Raw genomic sequence first — 18,508 nt, 5'->3', positions numbered from 1 at the left:
CTAAAACAAGGGACACAAGCACTGAGACACCACCACGGTCCATCAGATCGCCCAGACGGCTACTGAGTGACCAGCAGGCAGGGAGTGTGCACAGCAAGGAGACGCTGGACAATGGGACCACTGGGTCTCGTGCAGGATGCAGCTGGAAGCGAGATTTCATCACGCTCCTCAGAATGGTGAGCAATGTAAAACTTATGAACTGTTGACTTCTGGAATTTCCCACGTAGTGTTTCAGACTGCAGCTGACTGAAACCACAGAGCGCGAAGCTGTGGATAAAGAGGACTACCGCACTTAGAACAGGTGTGTGCGGGATGTGGACCACTGCTGTAGTGCCCACCTCTTGACTAGATCAGAATTTCCTTAAAGACAGAAGCTATCTCCTGGCACTTTTTCAAATCCTCAGCACCTGGCACAGTGCCAGGAATACAGCAGGTTCTCATTAACTGCTGAATGAATGAATGAATGAATGAGAGAAAAAATGTAGCAATCATCTTAAGAGAATATCTATTAATAAACGTCTACCTGTTCCTACAAAGATGTATAAAAGTTCCCATGATTCTGGAGCACTCACATCTGACTACTGGAGCTCAATCTCTAGGCCCTTAGTAATCTCCTGCTCATCACCTGCACACACCCCACCTCTCCATCAGAACAGGGAAGGATGCCCCCAAACAAAGAGGAACAGATGTCCCCAATCCATACGGCAGGCCCAGGCCTGGAAGGAGACACAGAGGGATCAAAGGGGAGGCAGGGTTTCCAGGCTAGGAGAGTGAAGGCAGCCTGTGGATGGGAAAGGAGGAGAGAGGGGTCACGGAAGGACCATCCAGGGGACCCTGGGCAGGCCTCAGAGCCACACCGCCACCAATACTCAGCAGGGCAGGAGAGCCCACATGAGCACTCCGCCAAGACAGACGCTGTTCCTTTCCATCCATGTGGAGAGAAGGTGATCTATACCATTTCTCTTCCCCCCACCCCACCCCATGCACCGTTCATAATGACAGGGGGAATCTGAAGCATGAAATTGAAAAGAGAAAAACACAAAATTAAAAAAATAATAATCCGTCTCCTCCCGAGTGGTTTTCTTCCATTTCTCCTAGCTTCCTCTCTCACCTACCACCCCCTCTGGCAGCAAAACTGCTCTCCACCCAGCGTGGGGCCCAGAGTCAGGACATGCTGGGTGGGAAGGCCCTCACCTTGCTGGCACATGCTGCACAGCACGAGGGGACACAGCTGCCACAGCACTGCTCTTATGCCCACAACATTCACTACTGTTTGGGTGCCAGGAGTGCTGGACCAAAAGTCAGGCTTATCTCCCATGACACGTTCCATGTCTCCTGCCCCTGCCTGGCATGGTTTGGGGACAGTCATCTCAGCTGAGACAGTTATCCCATTGGAAACTGGCCATTTGAGGCCTTTAAAACTAAAATGCCTCAGCACACAAACCATAAGGGTCCCAACCCCTCGATTATCTGTGTTTAAACTGTTAGTGTCTCATGGCATCATAATGCAGGAAGCAAAGGTGGCAGGAGTGGCAGGTGTCCCTTAACCACTGTGCCAAGAGTCCTGGAGCAAGGCTGTGACAGTCCCACTTAGAGAAGGGCCCTTCCCCACATTGCCTTCATGCACCACACCACACTCAGCTTGTCAAATGACACCCCTGGGGCAGGTAGCTCAAAGTCCCACCAAGCTAACTCTGGTACACCTCCCCACTTCCCCACTGAGTGCCCACTGAAAGAGCAGCTTCACCCCTAAAACACACAAACATCACCTCCCTGGTCCCTGCATCCCAGTGCACAAGAAGAAACTTGCAGAGAGTAGAATCTAGAAGGCCCTGGGGCTTCCCAGCTCCCCAGATCTTGACAAAGCAAATTTAAGAAAGAAGCTCCACTTTGGACAACTGCCCCAAAACTCCCAAGGTGATTGATTTGTCCAGTTGCAAAGATGCTGTGGTAGGACAGGCCCTAGGTCTGAGCTTGTTCAGCATCCCAGGGAGGTCGTCTCGGGCCCTTTGCTTCTCTTACCCTTATAAAGAGGAAAATTCTGGCTCAGAGAAACAGAGAGCAACGACCTTTGCAGGAGCTTTAATGCCCAGTTAGCACACTCCTTTCACACTGCTGGTACTCTGGCTGGGGCCCAGCCCACTTCAGTGTGGCCCAAATGACCTCACATTGCAAAGCTCCATTAGGACACATCAGGTTTCCCTACCTCTCAGGCAATAAGGAAAAGAAAAGGTAACAGCAGTGATTACTTGCCAGTCAGGCTCTTTAGGGCCAGTAGTATAAAAGCTAGGATTTCTGAAGACCCAATTCAATGGCTGTTCCCAACCCCAGGTCTTCCTCCTCTTCTATTTGCTTAGAAGAAACCTTTCTAGTGGATCTGGCAGAAATCTCCCCCGTGAATCCCACATGCTACAATGAAGTCCCTTTCTTCCCATCCATTTCTCCACAGAAATGGAAAACAGCTGGTCGCCATCATCCCTCCAGACTGAGAGGCCATCACTGGACAGCATCATCAATTTCCAACAGTGAGCCAGTTATTTGCAGAAAACATTATTCACCACTTGCTGCACAGAAGCAGCGGACTCAGCGAAAATCTCCTTAAGAAAATCATGTCTTTCATAAGAAACCAGCTCCCTGTGGAGTTAAATAATAGATGTTAAATTGCCTTTTCATGCCTAGAAGTGAGTTTCTTGATAGGTGGGCTGTCTTTCTCCCCTGCAGTTCTCATGGTCATATTTAGGCCTCGCAAGTGCTTCCTCCCTGATAGAATGTAGCTTGATTTCGAGATCCTCCCTGAGTCCGATTGATTTAGAGATCCTCCATGAGTTCGAGCCTCACCAAACAGAGATATCAGAACCAGGGCCAAGAAAATTAAAATGGTGACCCTGGATGTTTCAGCCTCTCCAAATCCATCTACACATTTATCTTTGGAGACAACAGCTGCTTTCTCACTCAAATGAAAACACATTCAACTTCAGGTTTATGTACCATTGAATAGGGGAGTGGCTGAACAGGTGAAGACAAACTAATGACAACACTTCATGATTACCTTACGACAAAAGATGGTGCCAACTTTTGCTGGAACTCACCCCTTGAAATGTGCAGATCCAAGAAGCTCTTAAAGAAGCATCAGTCCGATGCCTTTGGTTCTCGGTAGAGTAACTGAGGGCCAAGAAGGCTGAGGAGCTTGCCCAAGGCCACACGGCTAAGTGCTGGCGGAGTGTGACTTTTCAGGTGCTTGCTGTGACTCTACCTGGCAACTTTCCATTCTGGATAAACAACGAGTTCTCTCTGGATTTGTCTCCTTTGTATAAATAGCTGCAATTGCACCAGACATCAGCTGGAAGGCACGGCGGTTTAAGAGGGAGAGCTCTACGGTCAGAATGAGGATTCAATACTCGTTCCACTCACTGTGTAATCCTGAACAATTTACTTATACTCACTGTGCCTCAGTTTCCTCAATGCAAAGTGGGGGTACATGATAGTACCTGGTGTACACCTCACAGAGCTGTTATGAAAATTAAATGAGATGATCACAAAGTGCTTGTGACAGTAAGGACTCAGTAAGTATGAGTTACGTCTTTTCCAGCTTTAAAGCTGCATGACTCTAGGACTCTAACAGGGAGAAATGACTGTCCTTTGTTTTTAATGGTAACATTTCTCCCCATTAATTTCATGCCTCAGGCAAAAATCGAGGCCAGACATGAGTACTGAGAAGGGAAAGATGATTACTAGAGACTTAGGGAGTGATTTAAGGAGTCAGGAGACAAACAAGCAAATGGATTTGAAGAGGAGTCACTTAAGAGTTGATTAATGCTTCCTGCTAATAAGAAAAAAACAAACTATAAAACATATTGCTAAGCACATTTAAACTACACCTGACCCTTGTGCCAGGAATTTCTCTTACAGAAACGCTTGTTTCGGTGCACAATTATATATTGTATAAACACGTCGCTGCAGCATTGCACTAGAATATGTATTCCAATGTGCATACGACACATGCAGAAACTTAGGCATGACTGACTCTAAGAACATGTTACCTCTGTGCAAGGTGTTTACAATGCGACCCCAATCAACGGAGGCTGGTTTTCCCTTTTTCAAAATATTTACTCAGAACACATCAGAGCTCTGTGGAAGAAGCAGCGTCTTCAAGGTAGTGGGCACTATGGCACATTTAGCCGTCCCGACACTTAGTAAGTGACTAATACAAATTTCCAAGGCTCCTGCTGAGGGTTAACCCCTGTGACCTCTGGAAAACAAGGGGCACAGGCAAATGGGCTTTATTCTTTTTTTTAACTTTAAAAATATCTGAATTTTTAGGCATTGCACTCTGTGACTAGAGCTGACACATCAGAATTCTCTAGACCAGGGTTTCTCAGTTTGGCACCACTGACACTGGACATGGGAGATTTTTTTTTTTTTCCAGGGGGAGGGGGTGCCTCTCCTGTGCATGGCAGGGTGTTTAGCAGTATTCCTGGCCTCTGCCCACTAGATGCCAGGTGTGATGACCAACATGCCAAATGTACTCTGGGGGACAAAATCACCCCTGGTTGAGAACCTTTGTCCCAGACAACAGATTTGCTACGTTAAATATACATTATCCCGTGAGAAGTACAGCAATTATTAGGGCTCAGGCCACCTGGGCCCTACTGCCTTTCCCGAGGCTGGGAAGCTTCTGTGAGAACCCACTCCTAGTCCCCAGCGCCACTGAGGTTTCCTGAGTTTGAGCCCCACCTGCCTCCCACCGCGTGCTTTCACTGTCCATATCGGGTGGCCTGCCAGGGCTCCCTCTGCGCAACCAGCTCACATTCAAGGTCAACTGTAGAAAGGCAAATGGCTGTATACTGTGATAAAAACACATACATAACTTTTAGAATTTCTTTTTCCTACCAAGTACTTTAAAAAGCAAAAGCAAAACTATTTTTTGGTTTTTTGTTTTTTTAAAGCAGAACTGTTTTAGATCCTCACAGTTAAGTAAACACGATGATACACTGGTCTGATGATGTTTTTAAGGAAGTTACATCTTAACTGCGCTTTGACACTCCCAAATTCATTCTTACATGTCCTGAGGACAAATACACTCTGAATTTATTTCTTCATTTCCTTGTGGGTTTTGCCTTTGGCGACGTAAATCTTACAGCGGCTTTTGGCCTGAAAGAGTATAAAGTACAACAGGACACCCCGAAGCCCGGTCAGAAGCATGAAGGCAGCACAGAACAAAAAAGTTTCTGTGTGCCCCCAGGAGAATTTTGAAAAACTAGGTACCCCAGCACTCATTTTGAACTTGACACTTAAAAGGCTTTCATTTAAGTTTATGGAGCTGCGAAAGATATCATTCCTGACATATAAATACTAATGTGTTTAAACAAAACTGCTGGATGGTCGCTCCTATGTCGACCAGAGGACACAGCACAGGGATTTGACTCCCGCCGTTACCCACCTGAAAGTTCATGTAAACCAAGCCGTGCACTTACGTTTCGTGCACTTTCTGTCCGTGGGTCACACTCTACACACACCAAAATGCACGGGCGAGCTCTCTTCCAAAGTCAAAAAATTCACATCATTCCTTTTTTTCCCAACTTCTATTCAATTACATTTCCCCACAGACTTTTATCCTAGAGCAACTCCTATTTTAGACTAGGAAGTCTCTTATTGATCTCTTTATCATGTCCCTTTAATATATTTATATACATTTTAATTAAATTTTTAAAAATTTCCTGTGAGCCTAGGGCTGTAACTGCTTAAATAATAATCTTCCTGGATTGAGTTACTAGTAACAGCTACTAGCAGTAGAGAACAGATTCATAATAACAAAGTTATAACACATAAACATTAAAAAGTAAAATACTCTTGGAAATGCAAATTTTCATGGATGAGATTTTTTTCTTATTTTCAATTCATTCATATATCCATGAATAAATATTAAGTAGTCATTGGTAGAAGAAGAGTTAGGCATCAATTTATTTCTCTTTTTCAGTTTTATTTTTTTTAACAGGAGATGGGGAAAAGTAGATAGTTTGTTATAATATCGTCATTTTGTTCTCTGAACTCTTTCCAAGTGACAGGCCTAAAACCCCACTGTGCTCCATCACAGAAATTACTTTTAAGGACCTCTCTGCTCACCATCTGATTAGACTCACATCAAAGGGCAGGGCAGCACCTGGGCTGCTCGAGGGAGGGTTCGCGCCCAGTGACCAGCGGTGAGCAGCCGCACTTTCTCCACACCTACACCTACACCGGCACGCCAGGGGTCCCTGTGTATGCATGCAGACTGTGCTCCCCGGGGACAGGAAAAAAGGCAAGAATGTGTCTTTCTTTTGTCAAATGGGAGAGGGTCACTGTGCGGGAAACTCGGGAAAGGAAAACCAGCTGTCAGGGCACCTCAGGCAGAAGAGCTTTGGGAAAAAGAACAAAGCTGGGAGCTGAGGACCTGGAAACCGACTCTGTGAACCCTCTTGGTGCACCTGTGTAACACTTGGCGCGCCTCCGCGTGCTCGCAAACGCGCAGAGTCCATCCAGTCTGACGGCTGCCCACTTAGAGGACTTCTGGGAGGTCCCACCCCCAGGCCAGTTTTTGCAGATCACAGGACTATCAGAACAGGAGAGAGGAACTAGATCCCGATCGACCAAAAGGGAAAACTCATTGCACACCTTCTGATGTGACTCACACAACCGGAACACACGGCACCACTGTGACACGCTCATACCCGGGCGATGGCATCTGAATTAAACAAGCCTCTAGGTCTCACTCTGAGCTTACAGGAGACGTGGGGGACAGAGGGACAAGTTATACCACTGCACCAAGGAGCCAAATCAGCCAAATTCCGAATGTGGGACATTCAATAGACAGTGGGTATAGTTTCTCTTAACAAATTACCACCATGGGGAAAAAAATGGGACTGATAAGAATAAAATAGACTTAAAAGATATATCAAACAAATTCAATATGAAACTCTTGTTTGAATCTCAATTCTAACAAAACCATTTTAAAGATTTTATTTATTTTTAGACAGAGAGGAAGGGTGGGAGAAAGAGAGGGAGAAAACATCAATGTGTGGTTGCCTCTCCTGCGCCCCCTATGGGGACCTGGCCCGCAACCCAGGCATGTGCCTGGCTGGTGCTCAATCCACGGAGCCACACCAGGCAGGGCTTAACAAAACCATTTTAGAAGACACCCTTTAAAAAAAATGGAGGAGATGTGAATGTGGACTGGGTATGGGATTACAGTTAGCGTCAGGGTGATTGTGCTTAAAAAAGCACAGGTCATTCAGTCAGGGATCCGCATTGAATTTACAGACGCAATTACATATCTGGGATTTCCTTTTACAAACTCTTCCAATTTCCCCAGAAAGTCGAGGGAAGACAGATGAAATGAGATTAACAAAAGATCAATAATGATTAAAGCTGAGTGGCAGTACCTGGGGTGCATCATAGAATTCTCTCCAGTTTTTTAAATGTTTGAAAATGTCTATAACAAAAGGTCTTTTACGAGGGAAGAGGAGGAGAGAAAGAGAAGTTAAACGGGTGCCAGCAAAGCCCTGTGGTAGGCCCTTCCTAAATATTATCTTACCTTACAAGTCCTCAGGCGCCTGCCCCAGAAGCCTCTTTCCCTGTCTAAAGAGAGACAGGGGCATTGTATACACTGGAAATAAGCAGGGTTGGTGATAAGGGGGAGGCCTTAGCACCTGCACATCAGAGATGCATCCTGGTCACACGGGGAGAGGCTGGAAATACCATGCAGCAGAGAAATGTCAGAGTACACATGTCTCAATTTATTCCCCCTGTAACATGCTACTTACCCCTGCAGCAAAGCCAAGACTTCCATCTAAGATCCGCCTCTGAAAATGAAAACAGGATGTTTCAGTTTCTCAGGGATATTTCCCAGAATGAGAGGAAACCATTACCCCTAAGAGGGCCACATGAATAAAGACTGGACCACGCCTGAGTTTCCAAACTTGCCAGGAAGCCTGGATCTGAGCCTTTCTAAAATGGACCAAAAAATCAGGGGAACAAAAGTTTTTTAAACTTCCATCCATCCCACAGCCAATCAGAGTCTTCTTTCAGTGCAGGACACAGCTTGCATTGGCCCACGCGCTGCCTCTTACTCTCTCTGTGAATTATGACTACGAACCTTTAGTAAGTAGCTGGCCTAAAAGACGGAAGTCGACAAATGTTGGCGAGGAGCATGCAGGCCAACCAAAACTCTCCCACGCTGCCGGTGGGGTTGCAAACTGGCACAGCCACTGGGAGTGACCACAGGCACCGCCTGTGACCCAGCAGTGCCACTCCTGAGTAATTACCTAACACCAACACATGCACAAATTCACCAAAAACACATGTACAGAAGTGTTCTTAGCAGCACTGTTTGTGAGCGCCAAAAACTAGAAACTACCCATGGGGACACATCAATATATTAGGATATATTCAGACAGCAGAATACCATATGGCAAGGAGAATACACACAACATATATATGAATGGAGCTCACGGTCTGGCAGGGGTATTCAGTAAGTTGCAAAATAAATAGGGTGAAATCAGCCAGACACCGAAGAGCACACACTATATGAGTGCTCCATTTACACAATGTATAAAAAGAGAGAAAACTGCTCTCTGCTGTCAGAGACCAGGAGAGGGACTGCCTTTCACAGGAGGTGGGGGTGGGGTCGTGAGTAAAAGAGAACCTGAGAGGGCTGCTGGGCGAGGGTGGGGGGGCGCTGGTACTGTTCTAGTGCTTCATCTGGGTACTACTGTATTTTTATGGCCATTTGTGGAAAATTATCAGACTGCACACTTATAAAATGTGCTTTTTCTACATGCAGTTTATCGTTCAGTCAAAAGTTTTTTTTAAAGAAGTGGCCTAAATTAGGGATATCATTTATAGCCACGTGAACACATTACAGGCATGTTGAGGCATCAGGCATCTGATCCGTGAGACTCCCCACTGAGGTCTAGGTGACTGGAGCCGCCAGGTCGGTCATCTCCAGCCACGGCAGCCTCCTCCTCCCTCTGAGTGACCATGGGGTGGAGGGAAGCCTTTGACCCCAGCGAGCCATACAAACGACATTCTTCTCCAGGCACACCATGACATAAGCCAAGTCAATCTAACCAATTACTTTAATCAAACCAGACAGATATAATAAAGAAGTCAGGTAAAATCATCCTATCAGCATTCATCTGGATCTCCAAAAGAGAAACATTATACTTTTTTCTAAGGTCAATAAATCTGTTATTCTACTTTTAGACATTTATTTCAGGGAACTAAACAGATAAGGAGCTCAAAGATCTGTGTTTGTTATCACACCATTTCTAAAAGCAAGAAAAAAGGACATAACCTAATTGTCCGGCAGTTGGGTAGTGGATGAATAAATTTCAGTACATCTTTATGACAGGATACTATATAGCCATTTACGTAATCCACGTAATCAAAATAACCAAAGCAATCAAAAAAACCATTTAGGGGTATGGGGGATGCTTATGATTTCAACTGAGAAAAGCTGGTTATAAATCATTACATGCAATTTGATCCCTATTATATAAAGAAAATAGACATGTATATACTTACGTATATTCAAATGCAACTAAACAAATTTGAACAAACGATTTCTCCTTTCTGAGTAGATTAGAAAAATTTTTAATTATTTCTTTAAGCTTTTCCATATTTTACAAGTTTCCTACAATTAAAATATGATTCTTAGGTCAGGAAAACCAATTCTGAGTGAAGCTACCCCAGTGCTGATAACAGAGGAAAGACTCCAAGTGTCTCCTGTCTCAAGCAACCTTGCCTGCAGCCCTAGTTTCAGCTGGGTGAGAACGGAGGTTTGCTCTGGGGGACAGACTCACACCTACTGTGGCCTTTGTCTCCCCAGGCTGTGCCCCTTCCCACTTCCCACACACACCCCCTGTGCAGGAAGGGTTAACGCAGCCCACCTGAGCCTGCTCTGTTGGGAAGGTCCTGCTTTCAAGGCTGGTGTCTGGCTGGCTTCTGGGAACCTGGAACTGCAGCTGCTCCCTCCTCTCCCTAACTGATAAGGATGGGTCACTGTGCTGTTCTACAAACACTGCGATTTACACGGGACACCTGCTTTCCCTCTGCGAGTCTGCAGTGTGAGTGGTAGCAGTGGCCGGTCCTGATAAAATGTTTAATGGGCACTGCTGTGCAGACACATCACCACAGTGCTGGGGAGGGCCCACAGGAGGGCTGGGGCATCAGAAGCCTGTGCACACATTTCTCCAGACTCTGCCTGTCTTTCCCTTGCTGCCCTTGGTGTGTGCCCTTTTACTGTAATAGACCTTAGGCATGGGGACAACTACATGCTGAGTCCTGTGGGTCCTCCTAATGAATCAGCAGATGTGTGGGTGGTTGTGGGGCCCCTGTATATGCCTCTACATAGGGAAAGGTCTTAGCGATTCCTCCTCCTGACCTAAGTGAGCACCCGTCCATCCCAAAGGGGAAGGGGGACCTCTGGGATGGCTCCCCACTTCTGAGGAACCCACAGCACTGGCCAGGGCCACACGGGGCTATGAGGTTCTACTCATCACTGTTCTGCACTTAATTCAGCTCTCAATGGCCAGCTAGACCCCAGCCAGTGCAACTCAGACCTTTCTTCTCAAAGCAAAAGAATCTGGAAAGGGTGAAAGCATGGGTTGCTCCGCCCCTGAAGGGCACCAGAACAGGACCCCAGGAAACCTGGTGTGGCTGTCATGAAAAAGGAGGGGGTCGGGGAACCTTGGAGCCCTCTCTCCTCTGGCTCCTGGGTGTCTCTCATTCAGGGGCTGGATATCGAATGTCTTCGCTACCAGTAGACAGTGGACAGTGGATGGTGGACGGTAACCTGGGCTCAGGGTTGTGTGTCTCGAGTTCCAAGCCTCTGATGGCCTCCAAACGCCCACTGAGGAGGGAGGAGAGTTCAGCAGGGCAGGTCCGATCTTATCGCTGACATCCATACCTGCCCTACCGGTCTCTGACACAACGGTGACTGGCTTGCCAACTTCCTAGACGTGTTTTAGTTTCCAGACGGGCCTCACAGCGTGTTTGACTAGATCTTAAATCACTTACTCGCTTAGCACTCCTATAATTTCCAAGGCTGCATTCACCAAGTTACCCATGGACCACTCCGGGCCCAGGGATGGAGGGAGTCAAGGGCTGAAGAAGTGTAAGGAATTCAGGCCCAGGAGGAGAGGGCTGACGCATGTGGAATATGTGTTGGGGGGAGCGTGGGGTGTGTGTGGGAGCGGAGTGAGCGTATGGGTGGGAGTGTAACAGTATGTGTGGACTGTGTGGGAGGGATGTAGGGTAGGGGGAGGGACAGATGTGGGTGCATGGGAGACACGGTGGTGCATGGTGTGCAGGGGTGAGTAAAGGTGGGTGAGGGTAGGGTGGGCAGGTGCTGGATCTGAGTGTATTTATCCCAAAGGGGTTGGGGGAGGGAATGATTTTGAGTAAAACAGAAAGGGAACAGACACCCTTTCCCCCAGGTCTCTCCAACCACCTCAGCTAACTCAAGGCCACAGGGCAGAACAGTACACCCCAAACCTACTGATCTTCTTCAGCCATGCACATCACCACCTGCACCAGACCCTGAAGAGACTGGATGGAAGATGGAAATCGGGCAGGGGCTCCAGGAGGCTGAATCACTGGGCTTCTCACCCCCTGCTCCTCTGGAATCAGGAGGGGAGAGCAAATAGTGCAGGGGCTATAGACACCTGCTCTCCAGGCCTGGTAGGGAGGTGGGGAGCAAATGAGAGGGCAGAAGGCAAACATCACCCACAATCTGGAGGTGTGGCCAGTGGCATTCAAGAGTCTGCCACCCTGCTGGGAAGAGTGGAGATGTTCCAGAGCCTAACGGAATCCCCACAAACTTCCAGAACCAAATCAAGACAACTCACCTGTCCACTAGAGAATACGAACACGAGAGCCGCCCCAGCTGCCGTCATCCCCCAGGTGAAGAAGGTCCCCAGCAAGGCCTGGAACACAGTGCTGTAGCCTTGGAGCATGCTGGATACGGCTGTGTGCAGAGGAACAAGAGACGGTCAGCGATGGCGGTCCCCTCCGGGGACATGCACATGTTCTAAGGTGTCCTAACCCCCTCCACCTGAGCTGGCCTCCATCTGGGTTGGTCTATGCACCTCCCACCAGGCCACCCTCAGTGAAATCATCTAATTCTGGAAGGAGAGACGCAGGGACACCTAGGGAGACACCAGAGGAGAAGACACCATGAAAGAGGTTACAACATTGGGAAATAGTTCCAAAGAGAAGCTCAAAGAATGTGAATTATTAAGCCTGGAGGAAGGGAGGGTCTGATTGCAGCCTCCTGCCCCTGCCAATCATCGTCCATCTTCTCCAAATACTGGTGACCAGCTCAGGTTCCCTCTTGAAACTCATCCAGCTAAGTCCTGATCCAACCTTCCATAGCTCCCCATGAAAGCTCCTGTGGCGGCTCCCACGGCCTGCCAAGGGCATACTTCATCGACTGAACTTCACCTAGCCCAGCGACAATTCAAGCCTATGTCTCTATTGCCACTACTCCGTAAGTGGGCACCAACTCAACCGAATTATTGATGGCACCTGGGACAAGCCCCACATGGTCCTGCTCCAAGTTTTTCTTCACACAGTTCCCTCCCAGAAGGCTGTCCTTCCCTGCCTCCAGTCATCGGATCCAGAGCATCCTCTGTTGCCTACCTAATGCCAACGTATGCCAACGACTCCGTGCTTTTCCGATCCCTCGGCACACCCGTCCCCGTGCATGCACACATCTTTGGTGCCTTCTTTGTGTGGGCGTGCCTCCTTCAACTTTTACATCATTAGCTGCTTAAGAACAGGAATGATGCTTTTTCACTTTTGGCACACCCGTACAGTTTTCTGGCCCCAAAAACTGCTTGCTGAATTATTTGTGGCACCTTGGACAGCTTACCTTGATAGGACACTCAGCGAGAACAAGGAAACAGAGCTGTAAGTAAAATGCCCCCAGTCAACCGCTAAAGCTGAAGTTACACCACTGCCCACCGAGGAGCATACGGGAAGGATCGTCCCCTCTTGTTTTTGCTCAGAGGGCCTCCTCTACACTTGAGCGTGTTTTAAATCCTAGCTCTAAAATGATAGGGAGTTAGACTGTTGCTGTGGAAAATTACAGGGCAGAGAAACCCATTTGTTGAAAAGCCCTGTGTTCTGGTACACAAACATTGGAGCCCAGGGCCTCCTCATCTCAAAGGGCTCATTCAGCTCCTCACTGGTCGTCCAGCACCCACAGGGCTGGACACGGCCCCATTGGGCTTAGCCCTGCCAGGCCCCAGCGCTCTGTGAGGAGCCAGCAACCTTGGGCGAAAGACGCTGGCTCTATTGACCCTGGAAGGAAACTGTGACAGAGGGTGTCAGAGGCCCTCAGGCCATGGGGCTCAAGATTCAAACCTAGGAAGGCTGTGGGTCCAGGTAAACCCAGATAAGCCCAGGTGAGCCCAAGCGAACCCAGGCTTGACCCTGGTGCCAGGAAACCTCTAGGACAGACGGCAACTATGGATTCAGTCTGTGTCTCCATAATCTAAATGAAACCCAGGATGGTGACTACACCAAATAAAGAAAAAAAAAAATCAGTCCTGGCTGGTGTGGCTCAGTGGATTGAGCATGGGCCTGTGAACCAAAGGGTCCCCGGTTCGATTCCCAGTCCGGGCACATGTCTGGGTTGTGGGACAGGTTCCCAGTAGGGTTGCATGAGGCAATCCCACATTGACGTTTTTGTCCCTCTTTTTCTGCCTCCCGTCCCTCTCTCTAAAAATAAATAAAATCTTTTAAAAAAAAAGAAAAAAAATCATTAAAAAAGCACACCCTGTTACATATGTCACCTTGTTAAGTCACCTTAAAAAGAGTGGTTTGTGTTTGTTTGTAAAACCAGACATCTGGATCATGACATCCACCTCTCCGTCTAGCTGCCTGTGGATAAAAGTTCAAACAGCATTCACAAAGAAAGGCACACCGCTATCATCCTCTTCGTATTTATCACCCAAGGCAGGTCATTAAAAAAAATACAAAAAAGCAGTAATGAATGTGCCTTTTACCAACTACAGAAAAGAGGAAACCATTTGCATTTGCCAACAGGCCAAAGCCAAAGTGGGTTTGGTTTTGGAAACTTGTGGGTGTTTGTGGGGGCTACTCGGAGGGAACACACTCTTCTAAGCCTGTGCATTTACAGCTGAGCACCCTGAGACATGAAAGGGGCACACAGGGAAAACCAAGGGCACCATCCCAACAGTTGCAGCGTTTATCCTTGGCCATGCAAGGCCAGCGCCTCTTGGGGAAGTTTCTTCCCTTTGCTGTCTTAAAAGGGGTGGTCTGAGAACCAGCAGCGCTGGTCCCCCTTGGGAGCTAGTTAGAAATGCAGAATCCCAGGTCCCACCCCAGACTTGTTGAATCAGAATCTGTATTTTATCAAGTCTTATACACATTAAAGTGTAAAGCCCTGGTCTAAAACTAAGACTAGAACAACTTTGATGAGACCCAGAACTTAGAAGGTGATTCTCCTGCCCTGTGAGGGATTGCAGAGCCCCGGGAGAACAGTTTCCTCCAGCAGCCCCTGCACCTCAAAAGCAGCGTCCACAGTGGGGCCCAGACTTCCTCGTGAACTGGATATTGATATATAAACCTTGATTAGATTGCAAGGGGGTAGCTCTCTGCTCACCCCAACTTCAAAGATGCCAACACCACCCACAGGTGCGTACTCTACTACAGCAGCACCTGAGGCGCTCCTAGTTGATCCAGGTTTTCTTTCTTTTCTCTCCCTTTCAAACCCGTTGCTGTGCTTCCAAGAGTCAGCTGCAAGATGTTGATGAAGGTGCAGGGCAGAAACAGCACTTAAGGCAAGTGCACACACAGGCCCGGACTTCACCAGGGGAACCCAGATAAATGATTCGGGCTTGGGCTGCTACGGATGTGTAAAAGTTCTCCAGTAGCTGGCTACGCAAAGTGGTCCACAGACCCGCTGACCTGGCACTGGTTGGAAATGCACAATCTCGGGCCTGCAGCATCTTAACCAGATCCCCAGTCAAGTTCCAGGGGTCCTGCTGACTCCCAGAGCCAGGGGGAGGGGACAGAGAGAGGAATTGTAACCACCTCGCTCCCAGGGCTCCAGGGTCGCCACACGCCCTCCGTGAAGCGCTGAATGAAGAGGACCTAGGATAACCACTGACAAAGGAAGGTCGAAACCCTCCAGCTTGCCTGGGACAGGCGGCTGGTGGTGGGGAGGGGGCGGGGGACGGGGGTGTTATTCTCCCTCCTCAGCTACCTGCCAAAGCCCCCCAGCTTCCCCTCCGACCCCCTCCAGTCCCTGGGCACTCCCTTCTGAACTCCAGGTTGCCCTTCCGAGTCCCACACTCTGGCCCTGATGGCCCCGGACCCCGGGCCTTTGGCCCAAACGAAGATGCTGAAGGAGAGAAAAGCCGACTCACTACGGTGCCCTCTCAAGCCCCCACTCCACTTCCATCAGCCCCCGCTGCCGCTCGAGCGCCGGCTCCACTCCCGAAGTCACTTCCTGCTTCCCTCCCCGCACACGTGTCCCTCCGCCCACCAGGCCCCGCCCCGCCCCTCTGTGACGGGCAGATCCTGCCGGGAAGATAAATTCTCTGGTTCACAGCCTTTGCCGGCTCAAGAACAGATGGGGCGGGTGGAGCAGAGCTCTGAGGCCAAGCGGAAAGGACGTTGTGCATGTACATGCCTTGGTAGTCCTATCTGGAGCCGCAGAAACCCAAGGAAAGGGACTGTGTAACATCCCTGATGTCATTTATGTCACAGCGGAGTCCCCATGCCCCGAGGGAGCAGATCAGAATGTGTTTGAGAGGGTCTAGGGATAGGGGTTGGGGGAGGCTGGGGTCTCCCACCATCAGCATGCATTCTCTAGGTCAACGGCCCTCAAACCACAGCTCCTAACAAGGTCACCAGGAGTGTTGTCAGAACACAGAAGGCGAGCCCCTCAGAGGTTCTGGTTCTGGAAGTCTGGGTCCCGCCCGAGATTTTCTGTTCTGAACTAGGAGTTTCTGGGATCACTCTGAGAATCAGTGCTCCAGGTCAAGAACGTTGCTCTCGGAGCCTCCTATAAAAAGACCAGAGAGTGCAATTGCTAGTGTTAGCCAAAAATTTTAAAAGATGCTTGGTTAAATTTACATTTTAAATAAATAATTTTTTAGTGTAAGGATGTCCTGTGCAATAATTGGGACATACTATACTAAAACCTCTTTCATATTTGTTGTTCATCGGAAATTCAGATTTAACTTGGTATCCTGTATTTTATCTGATGACCCTTCCAGAGGGTGACAGGGGCAGAAAAACGGCCCATCATCACGTGGCCATGACCAGAGGGTCCTATAGGAGCAGGCCTTTTCTGTCCAGCGGAAGCCAGTCATTCACGCTGAGGATGGCGCCGTATCCATGCACTGCGGCAGGAAGACGGCATTCTCACTGTGGGGCGGTCTCTGCCCTCCGGTTCTTGTCTGGCCAGGGAGGGCGCCAGACCAGCTGTTGGTCAGCTGGGGCTGCCCTAAGAAATGTTTCTGTTGTGTATAAGCTACCCAGTTTGTGGGATCTTGTTATAGCAGCATGAACAGATGGCGACACCCCATTTTACAGATAAGGAAACTGAGGCTCAGGAAGGCTCTGTAGTGACCCCAGGTTGACAGGATAGTGTGGGAAACCAAGCCCATCTGAGTCCAGAGATGATATTGGGACACCCAGTGCTCACAGCCTGGGGCTCAACACCCTGACCAGCAGACCCTCTCACTTCCCTTAAACTACACCAGTCCCTAAAGTGGGGTACCCAGTGCCCAAGAGACAAATCGAACCATTTACCATCTTTCCCAGTGCCCCCCACCAACACACACATACATACACACCAGCCCAAACTGCCTCTGTCTTCCTCACATTCCCTCATTGTAAGAAGTACCAGAGTGTTGCCCAAAAGAAAATGTAGTTTCCTTAAAGCTAAGTGCACTGGCTCATCCCTGCAGCCCACCCCCAGCCCATCCCCAGCCCATCCCTATTCTCTCCCACCAGGCAACCTGCCCTGCAGTCTCCATAAATTGGGAGAGGGGTGGAGAGATGGAGATGGAGTGTGCCATCCCTCCACCCTGGAAGAACAGGCCAGAGCACTGGCTCACTAAAGGGTGACAGGGTGCTTCACAGGCAGGAGGGCTGCCTCCCAAGTATGGAAAGGCCATAAAAGTAACTGATGTTGACAATCAGTGAAGGAACCGCAGGGCAGCAGAACAGAGGCCCTTTCCAGAAGAATCACCTCCCCGCGAGCATTGGAATGGGCGAGCAAAGAGGAGGCAGCTTCGTCTTAGAAAGCGTTGGAGAGATGGAGAAGAGACGGGAGCTGGGCACAAGTGATCCAGCCCAATGAGTCCTGGATCTCCTCATTTTTGCTCCTCTCATTCTCTCTCACTTTCATTCTCCTCCTCTCCCTTCTCCCCGCGCCCCCCCTCTCCCCCGCTCCTCTCTCTCTCTCTCTCTCCTTTCCTCCCTCCTTCTCTCCCTCCCTCTCTCAGATGACATTTCTCTTAGGAAGTAATGTAGCAATTGAGTACAGACTTTGGAATCTGACAGCCTAGAAGGAATCCCAGCTTAGCATGGGACTTTTCTTGGACAAATTCCTCAACCTCCCCCAACCTCAGTTTCCCCATTCTGAGCCTGGGAATAATAATGGGCACTCTCTTCAGGTTACTGTAACTGCACCCAACACCGAACCCAGCACCCATCATGGCAGCCTGAATGATTAGTTCCCCTCAACCCTCTCTCACTCATTCATTCATTCACTCAAGAGACGTTTCATGAAGCTCTGTTGTGTGTCAGGCACTCTGCTGGACCCTGGTGTATGGAGAGTCAATGAACACACATGGCTTTGCCTCCCCACCCTTTCATGTCTTTCATTTCTTTCCCGTCCCTGCAGTCTGACCACTGAGGCTTCAGGAGCACTGAGATAAGCCTGGGAGCCTGGGGCAGCCAGTTCCTTCCCTCAACAAAGTGGGTGATAAACTGCCCACCCTCCAAAATGGCATTCAGATATGCTAATGAGATCCTAGAAGTAAAAGCAATAGACAGTTTATACAAGTGCTATTGACATGTAAAGGAGGTTTTGTTGTTTTGTTTAGGGGATTTTTTTAAGTACCCCCCACCCATATAGCCAGAATCCATCTACTTCTCTCCATCTCTGCTGCCGCCTTTGCCCAAAATAACAGCTCTGACTCCTTGTCCTGCCTGGCCACCTGATTAATCTTCCTGGTTCCCCATTGTGCATCCCCCCAATAGTCCATTCTTCATACCACAGCCAGAGTGATTTTTTAAAGATAAAGTCCAATCACATCTGTCTGCTACTGCAAACCCTTGGAGGGCTCTCCATTGCCCTTGGACTCAAGCTCCCACCCTTAATCTATGAAGCCCTATGTGGCCTGGCTGTGCTCACTCTGGACCACTGTAGCCCTTCCTCACTCTGCTTCAGCCAGGCTGGTCTGCCTTCTCCATGAACACTGTG

At 48.8% G+C, this 18,508-nt stretch overlaps 1 protein-coding gene across 2 annotated transcripts in view; it reads right to left on the bottom strand.

The window, feature by feature from the left end:
• Positions 1–15,543, bottom strand: part of SLC39A11 (solute carrier family 39 member 11) — a 253,919-nt gene extending 238,376 nt beyond the window's left edge. For both annotated transcript variants that reach the window (XM_045182203.2, XM_024573427.3), the window contains exons 1-3: positions 15,435–15,543; positions 11,886–12,004; positions 7,800–7,838 (exon numbers count right to left, since the gene is read on the bottom strand). In XM_045182203.2, the coding sequence (XP_045038138.2) occupies positions 7,800–7,838; positions 11,886–11,993 (147 nt within the window). In that variant the 5' untranslated portion in view covers positions 11,994–12,004; positions 15,435–15,543. The remainder of the gene's footprint in view (positions 1–7,799; positions 7,839–11,885; positions 12,005–15,434) is intronic.
• Positions 15,544–18,508: the final 2,965 nt, after the last annotated feature.

This window comes from Desmodus rotundus, chromosome 9 (assembly GCF_022682495.2).
Source record: "Desmodus rotundus isolate HL8 chromosome 9, HLdesRot8A.1, whole genome shotgun sequence".
NCBI classification, from domain to species: Eukaryota; Metazoa; Chordata; class Mammalia; order Chiroptera; family Phyllostomidae; genus Desmodus; species Desmodus rotundus.
This window is presented reverse-complemented; position numbering and strand designations above follow the sequence as displayed.